Below are 25,656 nucleotides of genomic sequence, written 5' to 3'. Positions count from 1 at the left end.
TTAGTAACGTGGTTATTACAGTTTTCTCACACACAGGTATAATACTGTTGATTAAGAAAACAATAGAGGGCAGTTATTAATTATCTAAGAAATTTCTTGACGTATTTAAAATGTAAGTATGGATACTTAAAATCAGCATAAGAAACTGAGCAAGCGTGTGAAGTTTCAGCAAATTTGGTGAAATAACATGATTACCTCCATAACCCACATACCCCCTCATACATATATGAATGTTGCATGTGGTAATTTCTGAGAGTTAGACGTGATCTAGCTCTGCAGCTTTGCCAAGATTGCTTCACTAATGGTATTTATACTATTCATTTGTATCCAATTTAGCCACAGTGAAATTTTGTTCCACTTGGCCTTTAAATTTGGTCGTTGAAAAAGTCATCCTGTAAATGTTTCACGGAATTGTTTTCCTCTCTACCTCTAGGTCGACACCCAGCTGCAGTGCCTCATGAATGAGAACAGCGTAGACTATGTTGCAAAGTTTGCTGACCTCGCTGCGCAGATTGCCTCGTCCAATTCAGAGAGCAAATCCACGTAGAGACTAGGATGTCATTTTCTGGCTCACTCATTGTACATAGTTGTGTACCATAGAACTGTTGGAAACCATTATTTATTGCACTTTGTAGTGTTCACTCTGCTCCGGGTGTAAATAGGACCATAAGACTCGTACTGTTAACTGTGGAATGCAATGCCACTGTGTGGCACGAACACTTTGAGTGCATTACAGGAAGCCCGGAAGTTTTGCTACTCTGTCTTTCTGCCCCTTCTTTTCATTTTTCATTTTCTTGCTTGTTGCAAGTGTCCAAAGTGTGACAAAGAGTATCGTTGCAGCGGGCAGTGGATGTTGATATTCTGTCACCAGCCTTATTAGTGTTTGGCACATGCTGAAACGATTGCGTGTAAAAGTCCAACGTTGCAAGGCACTAGCTCTCCCGTGTGTTGAAACTATCACATGTGTATTCTCAGCAGTCATTGAACAATGGTGTCAAGCTTATTGAGACATACATGTCTGGGTTTATCAGAATTCACAGCCTATTCCAGGTGCAAGATAATTGGAGTGTTTTAGCATAGCATGCCACGTGACCCAGTGCCTATTGGAGTCGCATGGGCGCTTGCTTTTTTTTTTTTCATGCACATGCAGCTGTTCTGGGAGTTCACCAAGCAGAATGCAAGCCAATTACATACTTCCTTTGTTATTTGCTCCCCAGTAGCTTGTGGCGTAGGTAATACAGTCAAACCTTGCTGTAATCATTTGCATCTGACAACAAAGTATTTTCATTATGTCTGATATCTATTATAAGCACATATATATTCGTTACATGCAGTTATTGGAGATATTTCAGATTTACTTCATTATATATCATTGGTTACATCTGCTGCAGTTGACTTCCGTTAATTCAACAATGACAGGACCTACGAATTCGATCGAATTATCCGGCAGGTTGATTTGAACAAGAGCCACAAAAAACACAGATGCACACTGATGATTGATTTGGCAATATTTTCCAAATTCTAACATGAAGGAGCAGAGATATATGAAGGAGAACCCACTTTTATGTGTTCAAAGCAGGAAAATAACATAAATACTATGTTAAAGCTCCTAAACAAAGTAGAAATGTAATGCACACCCAATATTTTAGCAAGGAAAATGTAGCGTGCCTCTAGTTCTGCAAATGATAAAAGCCTGAAACCAGCAAAGTTTGCCTTTGCAGATTAGAAATTTATTTAGACCTAGGTAACATCTATTGTCTTCGTCAAGCGTTGAGATTGAATTAACCAAAAAATCTAATTAAGTGAATTTGAATTAACGGAAGCCAAAGTTAAGCTGAAGGTTTTATGCCTCTCAGCTCAGTGAACAAGGCTTCCATGTGGAAGCTGAAATGTTTAAGAATTTTTAGACAACCCCATTTTGTTCGACATTCTGTTTTTCTTCCACTTATGGCGTTGCTGTTCTGATTCTCATGTAGCTGGTTTCAGGGTGTATGAGTTTCAGCACTGTTCATTTCTCACCAGTACAAATGGACCTCTACATATTCAAAGCCAGCGTTCTATGATCCTTGAGATTGCACTTGTGACTAAAGTATTGCAATATGGAGGTGGTTAACTGCTGTTTTAACTGAAGTCATTGATTTAGTTGAAGAGGTAAAGTGAAGTACAAAACCTTTGCTGCAGCTCTTTTGATAGGCAAAGTGTACAGACAGCATTCAAAAGTGTTCTGCCTTTTATGTTGTGTATTTCGATTCACTATGTTGCATTTACTGGAAACTATCTTGTGAGGTGGCACAAAGGTAGCATGTGATTGGGAGATGCTACAATGCACCTCTCAACTTTAGGCTCTGTACTCTGGATGTGAAAGCTTGCTCATTTTGTGACATCAATATCCTGTGGGTCTCTCAGGCACATAAACAGAGGCTTTGGAAAGTAAAAACTCATTTAACGCCCCCGTATGCTTAGGTCACTCAGCAGTGGTACCACAAGCTATGCCAACTGTACCTGTAGCATTGGAATTTTTGCTGGCATGTGGCGTGCCATTATGTCGACGATGAGTCGGCACTCTGCGCTACAGAAATATGATATGACTGATGTGTGCAGTAGCATTCAGAACACCTGCTGCAAATCTTCCACTATCTGAGAACTATCTTCAGGGGGTGCCATGCATAATGCATTGCATGCCAGCATTGCCTAGTTGGTACCTTAAAGCTGATGCAGGAGAGGTAAAATGCTGGCGAGTGAGACATTGTGTAGCTGATTCGACACCACCACCTTGCACCTCAATAGCTTCCAGCCTGTGTGGATGACCTAATGTCATCTGGAAAGTGCGGCACATTCGAAGCAGGACGTGAGTGATGACTGCCACTTTCATTTCTTGCAAAGCACGTCTTGCTGGCAGGCGTGTTGGCCGATGAAGCCAAGTTGCCTGATATATAGACCCAGAAGTTGCTGTATTTTCGTATGTACAAGTCACACCAAAACTTATAAGAAACCCAAGATAAGAAATCTAAGATGCACAGATTCCGCCTTCATACATTGTTTCCAGCAGTGCAGAATGCGCTGCTCTAAAGCCACATTGTGTGCGGCCACTTTAACAAAATTGAATGTCGTGTGCGTTTATTTGCGAGGCTTTCATGAATGAAAATAGGCATTAAATATAAGTAGTTTTGGCTTAGTGCAGTGCGCACAATGTCGACTGCTAGTGCTGAGTGCTTCAAACACATTGGTATTATATCTGCGCCTTAAGAGCTACAAGGAACACCAGATGGTGCGATGACACCTTATCTGTGTTTCACCCTGCCAGCGTATTTCTAATGATGTATGCTCCGAGGGTGCTTATGCTACAACACAGTAAAGTGCTGCAGATAACAAAAGTGTTGTAATAGTTTTCTGACAGTTGGCAGAACCACTCCATGTTTCATTATGCTAAAAAGAAACATACCATTTGTTCTGCCTGTTTAAAATAGAGGAGCATAACGATGATTCAAACATGACTTTCAACAAAGCGAATGACAAGAATGTTCATTACATTTTTTGTGTTCTTTAATAGCATTAACAGTGGAAACCTAGCAGACATATAGTAACTAATGTGCTTTTTACAAGAAAAAGTGTATTTGTGAACTGTTAGCCTCTCATGCAGTGGACTTGGTGACATAACTGGAAAAACGAATTTGCTAGGTTGATGCTGTCATGAATATTATGTGGCAGTTATGACGAGTTCAAAAAGCAGTCCAGTATGCGCACTTGTGTCTATCAAATTTTATCAAAGTAAATATAAAGAATAGCATTAGTAACCTATCATACTTTCTAACAATTTCATATCAATATAATGATGTCTCATTGGCATATGATTACAGGTTGTGGAAATCCGAAGAGCCCTGTATTTTTATAATATTCCACTTATCTTTTTAATCTGTAATTCATAGACAGCCATATTGAATTTAGTGACTAGAACAACTGGATTGTCTTGAGCTGCATAAGCATTGCAAGAAGCTTCCAAATAAAGTTGAACCAAAGTTTGTAACAGTTATCTCATGCAGACTGCAGAACTTGTGTCGATGTAAAGCTTTTGAACAACACTGATAGCAATAGAAGACCCATTTATGTTTATTTTGCTACATTTTATAATGTAAGCAAACGGCATGCTTAAATAGTTCTTGTTCATTGTGTTTTATTAATGGGATTATCACTGCAAAGTGTTGCTGCACAAGATGTGAAATGCATGAGAGTTTAATGATCACTGCATCCAGTTATTAAAAGTGGGAAATATTAGGTTGAATAACAAATATATCATCATTGATAAGGATAATGTACGGTAATGATTGCTGGCGTAAATTCATAGCAGTAGCTCAGAATAAAGGAGCCACGAAGAACATTAAAGCAGCAGCAATCCACGTTCTCATTAAGGCACAGCTGCATTGGGGGAAAATTCACTGTGGTTTAACAATTGCGATGTCAGATTTTCCTATAGTAAGTTTAGTGCAAGACGTATGATGTGTGCATAGACTTAACAACATTAAAGGGGCTCTGAAACACCTGTTCCTAAGACATGAGAAACATGTTCGAATAACTGCAGTATCTAAGGAATATGCCGTATGCTCCTGAAAGAATTTATTGGAGAAGACCTAATACAAATAAAGAAAGTAAGAGCATAATAATTAATTTCTAGACTTCTCCTCAACTCAATCTCCTCAGCAGGGTCAATGCTAGTAACTATATTGCCCAGCTATTGTGTGCTTCAGGTTTCTTTTTTTACAGTGGAGCTGTTAGAACCATGCTGGGTTTCTCTTGACGTTCTCAGAGTATAAAAATAGCATGGTGCGCACGAAAAATATTCGCCGAGCTGGGGGAGAGAGAGCTAAGAGAGAGTGAAAGCAGAGTATAAAAATAGCATCGCACAGCATAGCGACGCAGCGAGCTTGGGTGGAGCCTAGCGGGGGAGAAGGAGCGGTGTGGCGGGGTCACAGGTGGTGTGACGTCACTGCTTTCCGATGAAAACCAGCGCGCGCGCTCCGGCGGATTTCAAGAAGCTACCAGGTACATAGCGTCGGAGCTAGCATGCATCAGAGCTAAGGCGCGGCGGTGCAGTGTCTGGCACATGACACCGATGCATATGGCATCTAAACAAATCGCTTCTGTTGCGGCGGGCGCCTCAAATGGCGTGCCGTCCCAATTGAAACCCCCCCACAGGAAGACTGCATGGATTTTTCTGAAGCCGTAACGTGCCCCAGCTCCATTTGTTTCTGGTGTTTGCGATAGCAGAGCCACGCATAATTTTTTTATTTTTATGTGATTGGCTTCTGACAGATTCCCGCGCAATGGGACAAGTGTAGAGCGTTAACAGCCATTGCTTCCCTGTTTCCTAGTTATCTGGCAAATCTGGAAGTGGCCCAATGACCCGTGTCTATGGACTTTGGCCAACAGACATAGTAGCTGGCAGTTCCAAAAATGGTGGGGAGGAGCCCTCTCTTTGAAAATATGAAAAATTATCTCTATGACCTGTTTGTTAGCACTGTGTAGCAGCTATACCTACAAACTTGCCTAAGATCTTCACAGCTCCATGCTGTACTCACAGAATGCGTTGTCGCCTAGCTCAAGGGGTAGTTAATCTCAACTTACACATAATTGAACAGTATGTGAGAAAAAGCAAACAACGCATAATAAGTAAACTGCACGGTTTGAGTACTTGATTTTGATGTTACTGTCATTTTAATAATTTGTCCATTAACCTAAATTAGGAGATTGAGTGTGAACTGTATTTTTGCAAGGTGAACAATACCAATATGTAGAGGTGAAAATGGTTCTGTGGTAATATATACGGTAGACTCCTTTTAACATGAACTCGAAGGGTCCATGAATATTTGCTTTCAGAAGTTTGTCTTATCAGAAGAATAATTGGCAGCATGACCAGGTGCATCCAAATATCTTACTTCAAAACGGTAAATGAAGTGAACTTATAGCAAGGGAAAGATGACATAAAAAAACAATTATTTAGCTGAACTTAATAGAAAACTGTTTTGAACTGGTACTCTTGCTTGGTTTCATCCAGTCCTTGATGGATGTTTGAAGTTTCTGTGCAAATTGGCAAGCAGCCACAAACGATGTCATCTCACCTAATGACCTTAAATATCCTTCTGTGCCTTCGTGCTGCTCGAAAAAGTTCACTAGAGAGTTCAAGCAGGCATCTGCCACCTCACAGTTCATCAGTGCAGGCTCTAAGCTAGCGAAAGCAATGCAACCTAGAGGAAAGTCTAGGTGACATTTAGCAAAGTGGGGAAAGAGAAACGAGGCGAAGCGTCGCAGAGGAGGAAGGTAGGCGGAGGCATGCTGGGTTGACCTCTGGCAGTCACTACAGGTTTCGTTTGCAATACAGATGCACTGGGTTCATCTCGGGATAACATCATCCTCCTCGCACGCCTTACGCTGTGTGTGTAAATGAAAGTGCGTGACGGTGAGCCGACAATGGCAGCTCAATCTCGTGCGAGCAAAGAAGGAAGTGGGGGGGAGTGCACCGTTTTCCATCGTGCGCATGGCATCGGGGAGGGGAGGGAAGGGGGTGTTGTGCTTCAGCCACGCGTGGGCTTTATCTTGAACGCATTGTGCTTTGGGGGCACACAGTCTAGGTGCGTCAATAGCTCGTCACTTTGCATCCGCTATGTTCTCACCGTTCAGTTTGCGTTCAAGCGATAGACAGCGCGAAGGTCACTTCGCTTGCTGCTGCTGCTGCAGTTCCTCATGCCAGCATTTTGACACCGAGCGTCTGCGGTCATCGAGTGTGATGTGTTCATGTCACCATGCTTGTTAATTAGTAAGTGCATGTTTACAAGGGGTGTTCTACTTCGGCGGCTGCTGCATATGGCACAGCCACGCAAGCCCTGTCTTGAATATGATCTGCAATGCGGACAGTCTAGGCATACCGAGAGCCAATAGCTTCATATGAGCTATAGCACTCATACACTTGCACGTCATCCGCGTTCACGAAGTGAAATGTCACTCTCTTTTTATTTCCTCCTCTTTTTTCCTCTGTCCACCGGCAGTGAGCACCGCAGGCCTGCAGTAGGGTGCCCTGATGCGCACGCACCCGGGCGTGGCGCATCGAGGCACTTTAGCCTCCAGGATCAGTAGCGGTGGTGGTCACTGTGAACCTTCGTCTTAACCAAAGAGCACGTCTAAGGCAGTTCGTCTTAAGCAGATTTTTTTTTTTCATTGAGTCTATAGAAAACCAAACAAACATTCCGATGTTGTTTGTTGTGTGCGAGAATTCAGGTCAACAGAGTTCATCTTAATGAGAGTTCACTATATAAAGGCAGCAGTTTTGAAACTACTTAGGTAGCATGCAAAATTATTGTGCTCACCTCTACCCCACTTTCTCTAACTCCCCCCCATAGCTTATGAAATTAATGAAAAGCATAAAATTTTGAACATTTGTACATCAACTACCTTCCGAAAGCACATCACCAAAGCAATGTGCTAGAGATTGTGGCCATGGTGCGGCAATGTTAGTGGCAGCACTGTCATTATTGATGCCTGCAACCTTCTACAACCTTGTATTTCTTTAGCGCCCTTTCAGTTTTGGGATGTCTAGCAAACTACTCTTTCCTAATTCTTCAGGTTCTACAGATTTCCAACAACCACAAACTAAGTGTTCATGATTGAAAGAATAGCAAACTCCAAAAGGCACCCCCTTATGCTGTGATGCCATAAAATTTCTGTATTGGTACTCCAGGAGAGGAAGAATGAGGCTATGCACTTAAGACCAGTGGTTTCATACCTGTGCTTTCCAGATTTGCACTTGATGTTTATAGTAGAAATACAGTCTGTTGAGAAAGCTTGTCTGTCTGGAATATAGCTTTGATGAGAAGTGGACACAGAATATTTGAAATTATTTGTGTCTCTTGTTTGTTTGCCCTGATGTCAATTTCCTTTTAGCATTTTCATGACTACTGCGAGGTATTTAAAGGCACCTAAAATTTCACTGACATTTCAATGTATTTCAGTATGCTAGACACCACGGGGTTTTATTTAGAGTACGGACACATTTTTGAAGCTGTAGAACCTCTACCACATGCTCCTCGCACATAAAATGATGACATTTAGCGATTATGAAGGTTGGTAAACACTTGCAACTTATTTTAGTTTGATATAAAGTTGTTTTCATGATACAGGACCCGGCATCATTGACATTATCGTGACGTCATGATGGAGCAAGATTTTCTTACAACATGTAACAATAGGGCTAGGTATGACGACATTGCTCTTAAAAAAAGTTTCTGCAGAAACCATCAACAATGATTGTGAGTGTAAGTGAATAGCCAAATGCTTCAAGAAAGCTATTTGCTTTATTATAAGAATGGTGTGCTTGACAGCATACATTTGTTGCAGTGAGGATTCTTAGGCAGCGTTTCTTGTTTCAATGAGTAATTCTGTAGAGAACAGAGCTGATAATCAGCACGTCTTAGCCATAGTATAGGTAGACAGCCATGTGCGTCTCAAAGAACAGCTGTCATTCGACAATGAACGCGCCCCTTCAACTTGGTTGCACACATGTGTGCACTCTTCGCGTCCGCGCCTTTTTATTGCCAGTGAAGGTTTGACCACCAACCACAGACCACAAAAACAGGCGAAAGGGGCAAAGAAAACCATTTGCTTTAAAATAAACAAGCGCGCTGCACGCGTTTCTTCTGGCTGCACTTGCCTGAGGCAGGTGCAACGACCCTACCAAGGGTTGCTGATGTTGCGACACATTCACTTCCTAAGTATTGAATACAAAACTGGTTCGTGGAAATGAGCATTATAATAAATTGGGGATCTCCGGTGAATGGCAATATTTTTTCTGGGTTTTAAAAGGCTCAGATCTTCATTTAATGCACAAAAAAAAGGCAAGTTGTCTATGTCATGTCAGTACACCTTTAAACAGTGAAGACTGTTTCAGTGTAAATGTGTTTTTCATAAAAACCACACTACAAGGTGCTCCTTGTTTTCCTACAGAACATTGCGAGCAATTTTTCACTGTGCCTAATGAACTGAGCACGTGATTTCAATACATTAGCCAACAGGTAAACAGGTCACTTCTGTACTCGTATGCCACCAATTGCTGATCTACTTTACTCAAAATAAGTTTTCTGGTGTGCTATATGTTTTTTAATGAGCTTTTCTGTGGCTGTTGCTACATTGTTGAAAACACAGAAAAAGGCAACATAGTTCAGTGGTGTTGCCAGCGAAAATAGCTTTGATTGTTCTGTTTCATTTGGCCTCTATGTGTAAACAGTGCTTTGATATTTCATGCCAAGTCTTCCAGTGAGCAGGTTCATCAAGTTCTGTTATGCAGCCTTTGTGCCTTCTTCTTTCTTTATCTCCTTTGTTGTACATTGTTTGCATATTTATTGTCACAAAAATCACTGTATGCCATGTACATATGCATGTTGGAAAAGGATATGTAGGAATGTTTAGCAAGCATCCACGCACAGGTAGAGCACTTGTCATTTTAAGCGCAGTCATCTTAGAAAGTCACTGATCATGAAACAGCTAGAATCAATGCTTCCATGTTACTGTGTCAGTTGCTATATAAACTGGATTCATACAATGAGACTGATCACTGAATCAGTTGGCAGGCAAGTGTAATATGGCTGAGCTGCAACAAATGGTGCTGCTTGCAGCTTGTCTACAGTGTGGTTCAACAACACTGAACTATTTCACACTTTTCCTCAGACTGAATTTGCGATCTGTCCCATCATGTGAAGAAAGCATTAACTGCCGCGTCATGTGCCATGCTTTTCCATTGCCTTCTGCACCTACTATCGCGCAGCAAACAACATAGAGGGGTCAAGCGCGACATGGCCTCAGAGATGCTGCACAGGCTCCAAATCTGTGAGACAAGGCACGACCATCCTTCATTATCTGCTCCGTGGCGACAAGTGTGACAAAGTTTAAAAAGAGGGTGCTGTGTTTGGAAACCACGATATGTGTGACCACCCTTTGTTTTCTCCTGTGGGGCAGTACATGCGACTGAATTAGCCCAGGAGTGGTATTCTTGGGCAATCACTTTCTGGGACATGCTCACTTTCTCAATATTTTGCGTGACTAGTTCTGGACACTGAACACATTGTGCCAAGACAGCATGCTTGGTGTTGTGTCGGGAACGCTGTTGTTCATAGGCACCAAATTATTCGGCAGTGAAAGTATCCCCAAAAGTGATCATCTGAGACTGCCATTCTGTTTGGCGTAACAAGTGGCAGAAAAGAGTTTTCTTTTCCCGGGGCTCTTAGGCTGGTTTTGACAGCTGGCAGTAATTTAGTAGCATTGGCCAGTATACCATCTGTGTGTCATCTGGCACTGTAACATACTCTTCAGCAGTAGTTTCAACTGTTAGTTCCTTGTGAGACGGCATACAACAGGACGAGCAGCATCGTATGTATGTGTGTGATGTTTAAGCACTACAGAAGCTGTGCCATACAAATTAGCAATGGAAATACTGGTCAAGTGGCAAAGTGGACTTGCTCTTTTTAGCCATGCCATTCTCGTTGCTAAAATGTGGGCTGTACATAACATTTTTATAGGCTCCAAAGGATTACAACCTCCTGTGCAGCACGGCTTAAAAGCTACATCACACAGTTCACTGTTTGTAGCAAATGGATGACCATTTTAATAGTCTCATCACAACAAATTATTTTTAATCTTGCATGTCACAAAAACATTAATTTCATTATATTTTAGCAATGTTTTTCATGTGGAGTTTCATTAGATGTTTGGCTGAACAAGCCATCACAGTTTCTTGAAAAAGTTTGTTGAAGTTACAAGTGTGCTCTGCCTCGTGCAAAAGGGCAATAAAAAGCTTTTTGAAACAAAGTCTTGTGTAAGATGGTTTCTGATAGCTGTCACTATATGAGGTGTGTTTTTAGACTATACAGAATTTTTAAAAGAGTACTGACACGAAAATCTTGTGTCCCCTTTTTCTTGCTTCTTTTTAGGTAGCTGTTGCGATAGTTGCAATACGAAGCCTCTATTTCAATTCCTCGAGAGCACCACAAATTAATAATTACAGCACCTTTTGTACAGCCTACCCAAATGGCTTGTCAAGCACAATGCAGCTTTAGACTTGGGAAAGGTTACTTTTCGCATCACCGTAATCGAAGGTGGCAGGTTGTGGTGGTAGAAGACCATACGACTGTGTCGCCGAAAGCTGACAAACTGGCCCCTCCGATTGTTCACTTCTCTTGGAAACATAGGGGGATGCGCTCTCCCTTATTGTCCTGTTGAATGCTGAAAAGACTGTGCTTTAGGCGCCACAGCCACGGTGTGTGTACACCAGTGGTATGTGGCACCACAAGACCGCCACGACAGGTTTCGATGAAGATATAGGTAACCTTTTTCACATTTTAAAATTGTTGTATTAAAAAATGTAATTATTTGCTGTGCTCTTGGAGAATTGAAATACTGGGTCAAGGGATATCTGATAAAGTAATAAACACAAAAGAAATTTGTCAATACTCCTTTAATCATTGCTTGTGGCAGATAGCATAATTACCCGAAGAGGCAAACATTACTTGTATGGGAAATCAACATGCATAATTGACTAACTAAAAAGAAATTACTAATTGAGATTTAAACTAATTACAGCATATATTGCAATTTACAAATTGTAGCCGGTGAGATCGCAAGGCATATCCACTTGGACCGAACTCCAAGGATGGTGTGGGTTTCAAGATGTGAGCCGTCAAACGTGCGGTAAAAATTCACTGTTCTTCCACTTACTCTTTTCAACAAAATGATGTTTTATGCATTGAAGCACAAAAATAAGTGGTGCACCCATGTATGTTGTCGTAAACTTTGAAAATGAATATTTCAAAGCCATCTACAATTATTAAGTTGCACCATGTGCGGTGAAGTAATGAAAAATTTAATTATCATACATTTGTTAATTGGTCTACGGTGCATCTTGATTTTTTTGTGAAAGTAATGTCAACCTCTCTATGTGATCACCCGCCGTGGTTGCTCAGTGGCTATGGTGTTGGGCTGCTGAGCACGAGGTCGCGGGATCGAATCCTGGCCACGGCGGCCGCATTTCGATGGGGGCGAAATGCGAAAACACCCGTGTGCTTAGATTTAGGTGCACGTTAAAGAACCCCAGGTGGTCAAAATTTCCGGAGTCCTCCACTACGGCGTGCCTCATAATCAGAAAGTGGTTTTGGCACGTAAAACCCCAAATATTATTATTATTATTCTCTATGTGATCCGTCCAGCCCAAGGACTAGAATTATGCTGTCTGCTGCCTCAGGCAATTTCTTTATAGTTAAAAAAAAAAGAACACCTGGTATGTTGGTACTATATGTATGAGAGACTAAAATTAATGTTTGTTGCATTTATTCGCTGCTGAATATCTGGAAGATGAATGACTCAATTAATTCACTGTAATAACAGCTAGGCTCACTTCATGCACCCTGCCACAAGTGAATCTGGATGGTTTCACCTAATTAAGTGTGAGGAGGAAGGAAATTTGCAAGGAACATTGCTTTTCCAGTTTCTTTGAACAATAGTTAAAGGGAGTGAGCCAGTCACTTTCTGTGCCAAGATGCTTCATACAAAGGTTTGTAAAGTGAAGTAGTGGGAGAATCTTGAATATCCTGGTTAAATGGCTATGTTGACTGCAGTTAAGTTATGCATAGCTAAACAACTAAATTATGGTAACTGCATGTACAATAGTAGTTAAATTTGCTGTAGGCTTTAACTACAGTTTCATTAAACCATGGTGAAAGTGGCCTTTTAGCTCATGGGTAAGAGTAACATTTGACACAACAGTGACTGAAAAGAGAAGCGCGTTCGTTGTCGGCGACATTTCTTGATGTGCATGTACTTGGCAATATTGGTACTCATTCACTGTTTGTGGGCTGAATACTGCATGGGAAAAAGACACAAAAAGGTCTGTGTAAGTTCTTGTTGTTCATGAAAGAAGGCAATAAATTAAGAGGGAGCTTTGCTTCATGAAGCCAGCCTTCACGAGTGAACTCTCCATGAAGCCATCCTCTTCGCCTTTTCTCGCTCAGAAAATTTCGGCTCTACCTGTGACTCTGCACTTGGACCCAGCCCTGTGTGCATGGTTTCCGGTAGGTTTTAGTCGATGTGCTCGAAGGTGCTGTGCCAACCACTCTCTGTACATATTGTAACAATATGCTTGTTCACCGTTGGTCATTTATTGCAACATATACAGTTATCGTTTTCGTGCAACCTTGTCACTGTGGCAGCCCCATGTTGCCGTCGCAGCCATTGCCTGGAAGAGCATGCGCCGAGTGCCACGATGCAAGACTCTAAAACTTGCCATGACATAACCACGTGTTGGGCAGACTCTTTCTGGGCTTCAATTTTACCGTTTCTTTCCTTTCTCCATGCTGTTGTTTATGCACTGACAATAGTGTGAAATTATTTTTGTGCCACGTAGTTTTACTATTTGAATGCAGCTTGCACCGCAGCACTTCATTGAGTGAGGAACAAATAGAGTTTTACACTGTCTTGAAGTAAAAAAAAAATTCTCAACTGCAAAATTTGTTTGTGAAAAAAATTAAATATATATATAAATGTTCGGTAAAGTGCCGACCTTTCTTTTTTAACTGTTTAGCGCATAGCACGCTGACTACACACAGTCATGCTAGTACATAAAGCAAACACTCCCTTTGTGGGGGCAGTTGTTCCAATCAATTTTCCAAGAAGACTGGGCCCCCCCATCTCTGTACCAGTTCACTAGAACTAGGGGAACAAACTATTGTGTAGAGCACACTGTTTTCAGAAATGTGTGACATGCAAACTGTGACAAATGAGATTTCCTATACTTCAAGCACTAAAAATTTGGGCGGCTAGTGTGCCCCAGTCACGAAGAGAATACTATCGACCATGTCCTATCAGGCTCTTACTTTTTTTAACTTGACGGTCCCTTAACTCTTTTGTTATTGCAAGAGTTGAGCTCCCTTTCGGTGCTTTTATGCTTCAACATTCTATTTCAAGACAAAATAAATTATAGCCTGATCACTGGTGTTTTGAATGGATTTAAAGCAGTAATAATTGCTCAGAGAGCTTCTGAGAATTCTCATGTGAAACTTCAGAGAAGAACCTCAAGGAACACAAAAGTAATAATTTGCTATTTTTAGTATGAGTACTGAGAATAAAAGAAATCTGAAATACACAAAATATGCACCTGGCTTCTAGTTACAAACTTTCGTAAGTCAGATCACGCAAAAACATTACTATGAAGGTTTGTTGATGTCAATACTAGCCTTAGTGATGCCCATGCTATGTGGGAAAGCAGTAGCTTTGCTAATGTGAAAACGGGTAAGTTCCTATTGGTACAGGGAGCGTTTGCTTTTACACATTGCAGTAGGTACCTCGTTTGCTTTTTACTGCATTCTTTTAGTCCTTTAGGTTGTGCGAATATTCAAATCTTTCTCAAACAAATCGGATGATGTCCCATTCTATTCAGTCTTCAAACAGAATAGTCACTATTCGTAAATGCGAGTATTTATTGAATGGTTTTAGAATATTGCAAAAAGTCAACTGCACCTAAATAAACATAAAGCTGGAGCAAAGGTACGGTAAATTTTTGCTCCTGTAGGCATAGTATAGACATAAAACATGAGAATTTGTGTAGTGGAACAGGCTATGTCACTCAGGTAGCCATACTTCAGAGGCTGTACAGTGATGATTCGCACTCTCTGAAGAGCTCTGTTCAAGCAAACAAACTATTTGTTTGCTTCTAATGCTCTGTTTGTGCTTTTAATAAGCAACGCTTTCTAACATACTATGTGATGACAAAAATTTGCTAACTTTAAGAATATTGGGATGTGAACATCATTTTACATTATTTGTAATAATGGCTGTTCATTATTTGAAAATTATTTGAAAAGTATCTGACATTCGATTTGCTTTCAAAAATCACTATTCGCACACCCCTATATTCTTTAGGCTCACGAAGCAATGGTTGTCAGGTCAGGCAGCATGCAGAAGTCTAGAATTGATTATTGCGTTTTATCAGCTGCTCTATGCAAACAAGGTGGTCTATGAGTGTTGAACCAGCGCTGGAGCCTACATGTCCATTGTTAATTTCCTGTACAGTGCTGTACAGTAATTTGGAGTGTTGACAATATTTTACAGTAATGAATAAGTACACTTGCACAGTCAAGGTTAAAAAAAAGTAAGAGATTAGACTGCTAGTCAAGCTTTGGTTGAAGGTTGGTCTGAAATTGACTGTGCTCTTGTATGAGCGAAAACTCCACACAACGGGAAGGACCATTGGTAATAATTTGTACATATGCTGTTGAAACGCTGATGGGTAAAAGCAGCCCACAGTGGCTAAAATAAAGTTGCACTTGACATTTGTCAAACACTATTATCAAGATGACACGCACTCAAGAGCACCTAGAGTTTTTTGAGATATTGTTTAAATAGTCTAGACATTGCATGGGAAAAGACAACGTGAGAGAAGATGGTGTTTTCACTGCTGCTGTCATTTGAAAATTATTGTTGCAGAGTCGACCAAAGTGCAAATGCTGCATCGTTTTATTGAAGAAGTGCTAAGAGCACTGTAGGCTAGCTTTGAAAATATCTCTGGTCGAAGTTTTGTTATCCCAGATTCCTCAATCTGACAAATAGTTCAAGTTTAGTCATCATTTCAGACAGTGCATGATGTTGCTAGTAGAATTCCAACAGTAATATTTAATAGTGTTTAGAAAAACTTTCAATCAAATTGATCAATTTCTGTAGGCACAGTAACGAAAGAGTTAAAGGGACACTAAAGAAAAACATTAAACTGAGTTAGATTCATGGATTATTCATCTAGGAGTCGATAATTTTCTGCACGCCAATACAGTCAAACCTTGATGCAACGAACTTCAATATAAGGAAATTCTTATGACAACAAAACATTTATATATGCAATGCCTCCGGGCCTTTAAGGTGAAAAAATAAATGAAATGAAATATATTACAGCGAAACTGTTAGCTTCTAGTTGGTCGGGATTTTTTTGTGGCGTGCTCACCCAATAAAGGGCAGCTAGAAAAGGGGTTTGTGTTTCTGCATAACAGAATTCTTCTCCCCTAAACTTGAATTACGATTGGATACTATGATGTCTGTACGTTGTAAATCATACATTATGAATTTTCTGACACATTTTACTTTGAGAAATTCAACAGGCTCAATAACACACTTGCACTAGGCGGAGGGCCTACAAGAATGAGGATGTATGCTGTGCTAATGGTACCACCACTGCGGCCACTCGGACAGACCTCAAACAGCAGCTGGAAAAGGGCTTTGTCTTCCAGTTTCTACATAACATATTTATGTTTTCTCATATATTCGAATAACAATTCGAACTATCATGTCTGCAGCTTGTGTGTAAGTCGTACTTCATGCATTTTCTGATGCAAATAAGCTTTAAATATTAATTTATTTCAATAAGGCAGTTGCACTTGGCGTACGGCCTAGAAGAATGAGGACGTATGCTTCGCTTCTGCAGACGTGCGTGCGTGCATGATGTATGTTGCATGTGGTGGTGGTGCTTGTGTAATGTCTAACATCCGCACCAGCTTCGCTGTACATCCAATTTCACAGGATGGAATGGAAGGGGATTTTTTTTTTTATTCTTTCTAGTCCATGCATTTTGAATCTCAATAGAACAAAGTGTGTTTAAACATAACGAAATTTCACTGCAGCCACGCAGGAATGCCGATGAAATAAGTGGAAGCTGCCACGGATGCAGTTGGTCAAATGGTTTAATTACATGTGGCTGCTTGCAAATGCACCTCTCAAATCGCGTGCAGCGTGACAGAGCAGCTGCCAAAGTGCAGCAGTGACTCTCACCCGTCATGTTTCGTATAATGTTCCAAGTGCAACGATAAGATCCTATCACGGCCCGCGCACCGTATGTTGTGGGTCTATTCTTGGGACTGCACTGTGGGTGCGTGGAAAAGCATGCGAGGGCAAGTTGTAAAATATGGCCGAACTTATGCACGCTGTACTCACGCGCTAGCAACACGGGGAGGGAGCGCACGGTAGCGTGATCAAGTGCGTACAAAGAGGGGAGTGCGGGCCGAGTGAGCCACTGATATGTACTAAACATAGATCAGTGAGGCGAGTGCGCATCTTCACCTCTAACTCGGGCATGGCTGTGCACAGCTGTCAGCGTGGCTGAACGCATACGCGGCCTGCGCGCACTGGTTTAGAGGCAATCTGCAGTCGGTGCCACGGTTTGCGGTGAAGCGAGATAGCCATGGCTTCATGTGCGCTGTCTCCCACACATTGAGTGCTGGAGGTTGCATAATCTCGAGCTTCGGAGACGCGTTAAAGCGAAATGCATATGAAGCATTGGCTCCCTTGTGCCTGCGCTCGTATTCAAGTTAGCGTCATTCCAATGTCAGCAACACCGCAACACAGTCAGTCGTGGCTGTGAAGTAGACATGAAAGTTTCCCATGCTTCGCTTCGTACCACCCATGTGAAGATATCGTCGACACAGCATGAAACCGTACTAAGATCACCTACTTCTCAAATTCAACAAAATTAATTTTTTCTCATTAAAATATGCTTTTTTTAATTGCCCAAGAAATTTGAAAATTTTATGGCTCCTTCCGGGTAAAAAAAAAGTACCCATCTGCAACTGTACTTATAAAAATAAAAAATCGCATTTCAATATAAAGATGCAAAGTGCCGAATTTTACAGGCTTCATTATAGTGAGGTTTAGCTTATGACTTCCTTGCATAGAAAATTGCACCGTAAGGCTTCACTGCATGCTGCTCCTCAATTTGGATCATCTGCACCAAATTAGAAAAGCTGATGCACATACTTCACGTCGCCCCTCTGCTGTTCCCTTTGAATGAACCAAAGCCGATGTCACATGAGAGGTGCCATACAATCCATAAATCGGTGACGCCATTCCAATTTTCCATTTTTGTCAATTCTTTCACTTGCAAAAGCTCTGTTCTCATTGCAAATGACGAATACGTTATTACAGAAGCCTAATCTTTAGATCTAACTTGACTTATTTTCCTTCAGCGTCTCTTTAGAGTTGGCAAATTAAGATTCCCGATGGTCACTGATGTGGTATAATTTTATGCTAATCTGTGGACCATCTGCCAGTTGTATGCAACATTGTTGTGTGTTACACACATGCATGTCTCATTCTTGTGTTGTTTCCCAGTATATGCTTTCATTTTTTTTATATACTCGTCCCTTGCTTTGATTATCTCCTCCTTTTCACTCATTATGCCCCCTCCCCCTTCCTCTCTTTTAACTCTCTCTTCTATTCTTTATTTACTGTCCTCCTCCTATGTGCCTTTTTCCTTCCAGGGCAAGCAGGTGCTGTGGCCCTGGTGACTGTTGCCAGCTAGCTCTTTCTTGCTGTGATCATTTCTGTGTATCCTAATAACAATAAGTGCCCTGTACAATAAACAGTCCCTGTAGCAAAATATTGCAAGTTCGCTTCTCCACAATACAAGCCGCCCCTTTGTCTGTACTAGTGTGCTTTGCAGAGAGCATCACTTGCAGGTAAAGTGCAATTCACAACTAATACCATGACTGGAGCTAAATTGCAAAATAAAGGGTGTAGCAACATACAATACATTGTTTGCAGCAACAGTTTAAAAAAGCAGCCAAGTAAAACAACACCAAAGTCAGCTCACAAAAGCTTTTATCAAGAAAGCATATCACAAATGCTTTTCAATTCCTAAATTTTGCAGCACTTTATAACCACAACAAATGGCATTAGGCATAAGTGTATGTCTGAAATTCCACTCGTATTTGAAGGCCAGAAAATTTACCCAAATATTGCCTTCACAGGAGAAAGTTGCCCACTTCCTTTTTCTTAATGTGCATTAAACGGCCTCCTTTTAAAACAAAAGGAGCCTGTTTCAGCAGGCTTTTCCACATGTCTAACACTGTTTCAGCAGAGGTCAAGTGGACTCCTGTGCATCACTAGCAGGCTTTTCTTGTGCTGCCTGGGCTGCCAAGATAAGGTGCTTGATGCCAAGCATCCACTGACTGACCTGTAAAGAAATGTCCGGGGGTCAGCGGGCGGTATGCGACCAGCGACACTAGCAAGCTCACCTCACTTACGTAGTCCACCATTAGGGAAACATGAAGTGTGTTTGCCTTCTCGTGATTTCCATTGAGAAGCTCTAAGGGAAAGAGCAAAAATACAAAATGAGGTCTGTTATATACTTGCAGACAGCTTTTTGTGGCAATAAAGGGAAAGCTACAGGGACACAGCTTCTGCGCATGAGTTACTGTGCCAAGTGTCTTGACAGCAATTGACAGTGCTCTTGGATTTTTTATTTTTTTAATAGATACTGAATTAGCACAGCTTCCATGTGTGATGATTTTGCATTTGCCTTAACATGGATAAAGAAAGCGGAGAAATAAGCCAAGTTTTACACTCAGAGGTCTAGTTTGCCTTATTTTGCTGTTGTAAATAAAATTGTTTTCTCTGGCCCAGCAGATAAGCATGAGCAATTAATGCAGATGAGGAAATGGAAATTTTTTTTTCAGGAGTGCTCTTACTTGTGTGTGTATTATCGCATGTTTGTGTATTAATCTTTTTTTTTTCCACCATAATGCAAAGCATGGGTGGAAGCAAATGCTTGTCTTTACCTACAAGGGGGTGTTGCAAATAACATGTGTGTGCCTGATTACGTGTGTTCTAAAACTTACAAATCGATACGAGTGCAGATAATATAAGGTTTGTAGAGCTGTGCGATTTACTGACTAACCTTGAATTAATCATTTAACACTCTAATTAGGATTGATTCTTTTAATCACGAGTAATCAGCTGATGCCGCACAAGCAATAAAATGTTGGCAACAACATGCCTGCTTCGTTTGTTACATGGCAAGGAAGGGAACCATAGACAGAGCAAATTTGTTACAGCTAAGGTAGCACCTGTGATCTGTGTACATGTTTCTCAGTAAAACACTTTAACATTCCACTCCAGATATGAAACAAGCTTCCAGTAAATTACAGTTATGAAGCGTAGATACTTTGTGATGAAATAGAATTGACAAATGAGTGTAGAGCTTCAGACTCACCCAGTGCTAACTCGTGCATTCGTTGTTGTACTGGTAGACTGAGCTTTCCTTCCTCCCAAACACTTTTGAATAAATCTAGGCGCTTTTTTACATCGTCTTGCTTTCTCTTCTGAAATTAAAAAGCCAGCATTAACAGTCTAGACTGAGTGATCTCCTAGAGTGAATACTGCATTGCCTCATGCTTATTATAAGTACATATACTGCATTACTATGTTTTGTCTCTTTAGCACACATTGCCAAGTGCATGTGAGAAACGTACCGAACAAAATGTTTTGCTGTGCTCACAATGTCATGTCAGATTTGGCAAAACATTTCTCACACCTTACAATAAAACTTCATTTGGTATCAACGACAGTCAAATACCTCTACATTGAAATGCTTAGGACCTCCAAAATCCTTCGTTATTCAGGTCACTTCAATCTAAAGATTGAACACCATATTGCTTGGAACAGATTGACTGACAGGCTAGTTGATTCATTATCACAGAAAGGACAGCACTTCAAGCCGCTGTGGTTCCTCCTTTGTGTCCCATCTTGAAGCGCTGTTCTTTCTCGGAACAGAGTCAGCTAAGCATGTTCAACAAACAAAAACCTCCAATTAATGTGAATTCAAGACACACTTAGTGAAGTAAGTCACCAATTTTCTTCTACAATCTTCAACTGACGAAATGTGCGACTGCAGTTGACCTTACAGCACCAAGGTTCCCAGCAAGCTTGATGACGAAATCCGAGGGTGACGCAAAGTAGAGCTTCAGAACACCGAATGCCGCTAAACCCTCCCTTGTTGGCTTTTGCTTCTTTCCCACTCTTGGTGGCTTCAACGATGTTGTCCGTTATCAGTTCCAATATAATCAGCTCTAGGTGGAAAACAAAAGCAAGGGTGGAGGGTTTGCAGGTACTGTATCTGCTGTGGACTGAAGAACCTATTGTGTGGTCTTTGTTGTGGTGTTGATGACTGGTGCTGTACGTGCTCATTCTAAAGTAGCAAACCAGCTGTTGAGGATGCCCGAGTTTCTTTGATGTAGAGTCAAATTCGTTGTATTTGGGTTCACTTCAGGGGCATTCACAAAACATATAAAAGGTAGTGATTCAGCCAGTAAATATGGAATCCTTTGTAATAAATATTACTTTGTTGTGGAGGGGCCCGAGTTTACACAAAGTAACATTATGGTCTGCTTACAATGAATGCACCATTCAAAATAGTAAACACACAACAGAGGGGAAAAAAAAAATGATGGGCTACTTTTATCTTCACCTTTAGAGCAAGAGTACAGTTAATATAAGTGAAATAATTTTGTATTTATTATGATGATCATGATTAAAAACTTTATCCCTCTTTAAAGGGAAGGGGGCAATGGAATAGAGGGTGGGGGGAGGAACTACTTGAAGTAGGCCTCCTTTATCCTCTCAGCGCACTCCAGGATGGCCTCCTGAAGATTGGGCCTGGAGCTGCGCAAGGCAGCCCCCCACTGCTCCTCACTAGATATTAATTGCTTGAGAAAAGGCGGAAGGGGGTGCTTAGGGCACCCCCACATGATGTGGTTTAAGTCTGCTTTGGGAGAGACACAGAATTTACAAGAGGGAGAAAGGTAAATGGCGGGATGAATGCGGTGGAGGAGGTAAGGGGACGAAAAGGTGCGAGTCTTATTATTTTTCTTTTTTTTTGTTTTAGCACTGCACAAGCTGCGAGGCAGAAAAGCTGATTCACACTAACCTCCATGTTCTGTGCATACTGTATGGCAGCTTTGTTGAGGTTGCTTAGAGTCTCCTCTTTGATGTTTTCTGGGGAACAGGCCGGGGTTGCCTTGGGAGTATCATTTACCTCTACTGCCTCCTTTTGGTCAGCCCTATTACTAGCTTCTGTGAGGTCACTTGAATGGGCTGCTTTGAAAAGCCCAGATGATGTTGCTTGTCCTGAAGAAAAAAATGCAAACAAAATCAGGATAATACAATGCTCATGTTGTGTCGTTGTCATTTGAAGTTTATTCAAAATAGGAAAAGTACACATGAAATAATGTACAGGACATCTGAATCCCTAGCTCAAGGCTAGTTGGGATCCATGCTAATTATTATTTACAATCATAACGGCAACAGGACAAAGTTTAAATAAATCATATATACATAAATATTCATTTTTAAACACAAGGCAGGGTACGTGTAATAGCTACAACAAGGAATTTGTATGTAGCAACTATACACTGCAAGTGAAAAACAGATGTGTACACCAGCGATATTAATACCCTGTGCAGATAATAGTAGTGAGTGATAATGGTATTTCACTGATATTTAAAAACATTTTGCTTGTTTTAGTTCCAATGGCAAGCTGTTCCACAGGAGTGCTCCAGTGTTGTTTAACTTTCTCCTTCCATATGCATTATGCATTTTTGGCAAGAGAAAATTTCCCTTAAGTGTGCTGCATGTATTGCTTCTGGAATGTAAAAAAATTAGATAAACTCAAAGGGCAGTTAGTGGTTATGCTATTATGAGTATGCAGTGCAGTTTTAAAATTCAGTAATAAATTGAAAGGCAGTATGTTTAAACTTTGTAACAGCAGCATTCATTTAGCATTGTAATCCAAGAAAGTCATAAATCGCAAGGCCCTTTTCTGGAGAAGTACAATAGGTTCTACATATGAAACGTACATGTTAACCTAAGATGCAATACAGTAGGATAAATGTCTATGGAATATCCTAAAGTAAATTGCTCTCAGAGTGATAGTGTCGAAGTTATAACGGCATTTGTACAGCATAAAACAAGCTTTGCTCAACTTTTTACACAGCAATGCAATGTGAGGCTTCCAATGAAGAAGTTTATCTAGTGTGACACCCAAGTATTGAATTGAACTCACCCACTCAAGTATATTATGGTTTAGAGAAAGTGAATGACATTCCCTTAGAGGTGCTTTCCATGAAGAAGTAAAGAGAATATATTTAGTTTTCTTGGTATTCCGAGTTAACTTATTTGACACGAACCACTGGTTAACACTTCCAAGTTGATTATTAGCCACTTGAAATGTTTTGTCCAAGGAGCCTAGCGCACAAAGTAAAACAGTGTCATCTGTATACATCACAGCAGAGAAGTTTTCTAAGGCATCAGGAAGATCGTTTACAAAAACAAAAAAAAAAAGGCCCCAGTACCGAGCCTTGTGGGAGCCCTATAACAATGTCAGAAACTTCAGATTTGGTATCTGCAATGGCAACTAGTTGTTTTCTGTTATTGAGATAGCTACGGAAATATTGAAGAGTTAGACCTCGGAAACCATAGCATTTTAACTTATTTAGCAGTATGTCATGATCTACAGTGTCAAAGGCTTTTTGCACATCTATAAATATCCCTAGGACACTTTTGTTGTTGTTCAAGTGAGAATTTATGTAATCAGACAAAGCTAATACTGCTGTGTTTGTGGATCTTTTAGCTCTAAGACCATGCTGGCAATAAGACAAAATGGATTCACGTTCCAGAAATGAAGTGATTTGTGGGGCGATAAGTTTTCCAAACACGGTATTTAAGCAGCTTAAGACAGATATAGGACGGTAGTTCTATAACAAATTATGGCCCCCATTTCCGTAAACTGGAATAACCTTACTGATATTTAATAAGTCTGGATAGGTTGCATTATAGAAAGAGAGATTGAATATTTTTTCTAATGGCTTGCACAGTATATCAATACAATGCTTTACAATACAAATGAGTTTGTCATCCTTTCCGGATAAGTAATAGACGAAACAAGAGGTACAGTATTAAATATTGCTTGACCAATCGTACAGAAGTACGAGTTAAACGACGATACTAGGGATTCCATAGATTTTGGTTGGTAACAACTTTATTTGTAGTCCTGCAGAGCTTTCACCGACGGGGCCTTAGGTCTCCCACGTGGGGATGTCGAGGTGTTGTCTCACCGCCGCCTCGCGGGCCTGCTGGATGGCATTCCATAGATATTCCTAAGATTTTCAAGTCTGGCATTGTATATTCTCTAACCGATGGTTTAATTACCGAGTTGATAATGTGCCATGTAGCCTTTGAATTACTGGAATTACGGACTATTAAATTTGTGTAATACTCTTTTTTTATGAATACGTATAGTGCTAGTTATTATATTTCGAGCCATATGAAATTTTTGTTCATAGTATTTGTTACCCCTACGTGACTTTACTTTAGTGTGCCAAAAGCCTCTATCTTTAATTAATTTTAGCAGTCCTTTCTTCATCCAAGGACAGATACAGGGCTCTGCTCCAAGGATTACGATCTCATAATTAGAGCAAGTGAATATGCTTAAAACAACCGATAGGAATCAAGGTCAGTATTATTTTGCTGGCCCTTTAAGGTAAGTAGCCATTCATGTCATGTAACAGGAGAATCGGTACTGACTATAAATGTGCAAAGCTAGCTCGCCCACACTGCTGTTCAAGTCCGTAATATTAATGCCATGGGATCATTGCTGAACTTATTATCACCACTGGAAGAACGGAGCCAGCTCCAGAACACGGTAATTACGTCATGTCCGGACCTACTAGCAAATAGGCAGCTCGATCACCTCGGAAGCGATTGAAACCAAATGACGTGCATGGGGATTGCAGTACTTTCGTTGAAGAAGAGAGGTCTTGCTATTTATTACAGTTGTTAAAACGCCTTTTGTCGATTTAACAGGCCCTTCTTTGTTTGATGAATGAGCTTAGTTAATATAAGTGCAAATGGTCAGAAGCTGTCGCAGGGACAGCTTCTGCGAATGACTAGCAGGACGAGCACAAAGGATTCTGTCTTGGTTTTATTCTCACTTCCCCTTATTCTCGCGCAGTGTTGAATGAATGGATAGCAGTTTCATGTCAGGACGGTAAGCAAGCCCCTTCGGAACAGACCTGAAGGAGGCGGCGCTGTGCCAGTCGCAGACGGGACATTCTGAGGCTTTATACCATCCTGGGGAAAGGGTACCCTCTTGTTCAGAAGGTTCCTCTTGGGCGCCGCTGCGGCGGGTGTGCCTTGGACGTCAGTGTAGGCGAACACTGGAGGATCGTTCCACGCCTTGTCATCATTCCCTAATTAGTGTCCAGAAAACGAATGTTAGTGCTGCGACGAGGCGTTGCAAAAACTTCGAAGCTTTATAACATCTCCGGGCGCGTTGCTGCTTAGAGTTGTCCGATGTACTTTACATCTGGTTTCAATTTCTGGTTACAGCTGGTTTCAATTGCGTCAGCGTGGAACTTCCACGCGTACCGTTTGATATAACTCTAAGAATGCCATCGATACGCGAGTACTAGCAGGAAGAAAGTCTGTCACGGCTTTTAGAAAACGTAACGTTTGATATGGTGTAACGAACACGCCTCAAACTAACGGAAGACACAAATGAGCTGCGTAGAACGCGAAAATGAAACAAGACATTACCTGGCCTGAGCGCCGCCATGTTTGTTATGGCACGTGCATCCCGTACATGTTCCTGTATTTATGTGTTTACGTAAAAATTTAAGCAAATGAAATACGCTGTATTTGTTAATTTAACCACAAAATGGCTTGATATTTAATTAATTTTATTAGAATATGCACATAACGCTAAATTTACTTTCATGCCGAAATACGAACTAGTCAAATTGTAATTTTATTACATAA

At 40.9% G+C, this 25,656-nt stretch overlaps 2 protein-coding genes across 3 annotated transcripts in view; one reads left to right on the top strand and one right to left on the bottom strand.

Moving 5' to 3' along the window:
* Positions 1 to 4,030, top strand: part of crm (cramped chromatin regulator) — a 64,734-nt gene extending 60,704 nt beyond the window's left edge. For both annotated transcript variants that reach the window (XM_075689572.1, XM_075689573.1), the window contains exon 20: positions 434 to 4,030. In XM_075689572.1, the coding sequence (XP_075545687.1) occupies positions 434 to 547 (114 nt within the window). In that variant the 3' untranslated portion in view covers positions 548 to 4,030. The remainder of the gene's footprint in view (positions 1 to 433) is intronic.
* Positions 4,031 to 18,646: 14,616 nt separating this feature from the next.
* LOC142579417 (steroid receptor RNA activator 1-like) lies at positions 18,647 to 25,475 on the bottom strand. Its single transcript, XM_075689571.1, has 6 exons — positions 25,435 to 25,475; positions 24,912 to 25,088; positions 21,770 to 21,969; positions 20,057 to 20,165; positions 19,080 to 19,150; positions 18,647 to 19,018 (listed from the first exon to the last, which is right to left on the bottom strand). The coding sequence occupies exons 1-6, from the start codon at positions 25,451 to 25,453 to the stop codon at positions 18,926 to 18,928; spliced, it is 669 nt and encodes a 222-aa protein (XP_075545686.1). The 5' UTR covers positions 25,454 to 25,475; the 3' UTR covers positions 18,647 to 18,925.
* Between the last annotated feature and the right edge of the window lie 181 nt (positions 25,476 to 25,656).

Source organism: Dermacentor variabilis, chromosome 4 (assembly GCF_050947875.1).
Source record: "Dermacentor variabilis isolate Ectoservices chromosome 4, ASM5094787v1, whole genome shotgun sequence".
NCBI classification, from domain to species: domain Eukaryota; kingdom Metazoa; phylum Arthropoda; class Arachnida; order Ixodida; family Ixodidae; genus Dermacentor; species Dermacentor variabilis.
This window is presented reverse-complemented; position numbering and strand designations above follow the sequence as displayed.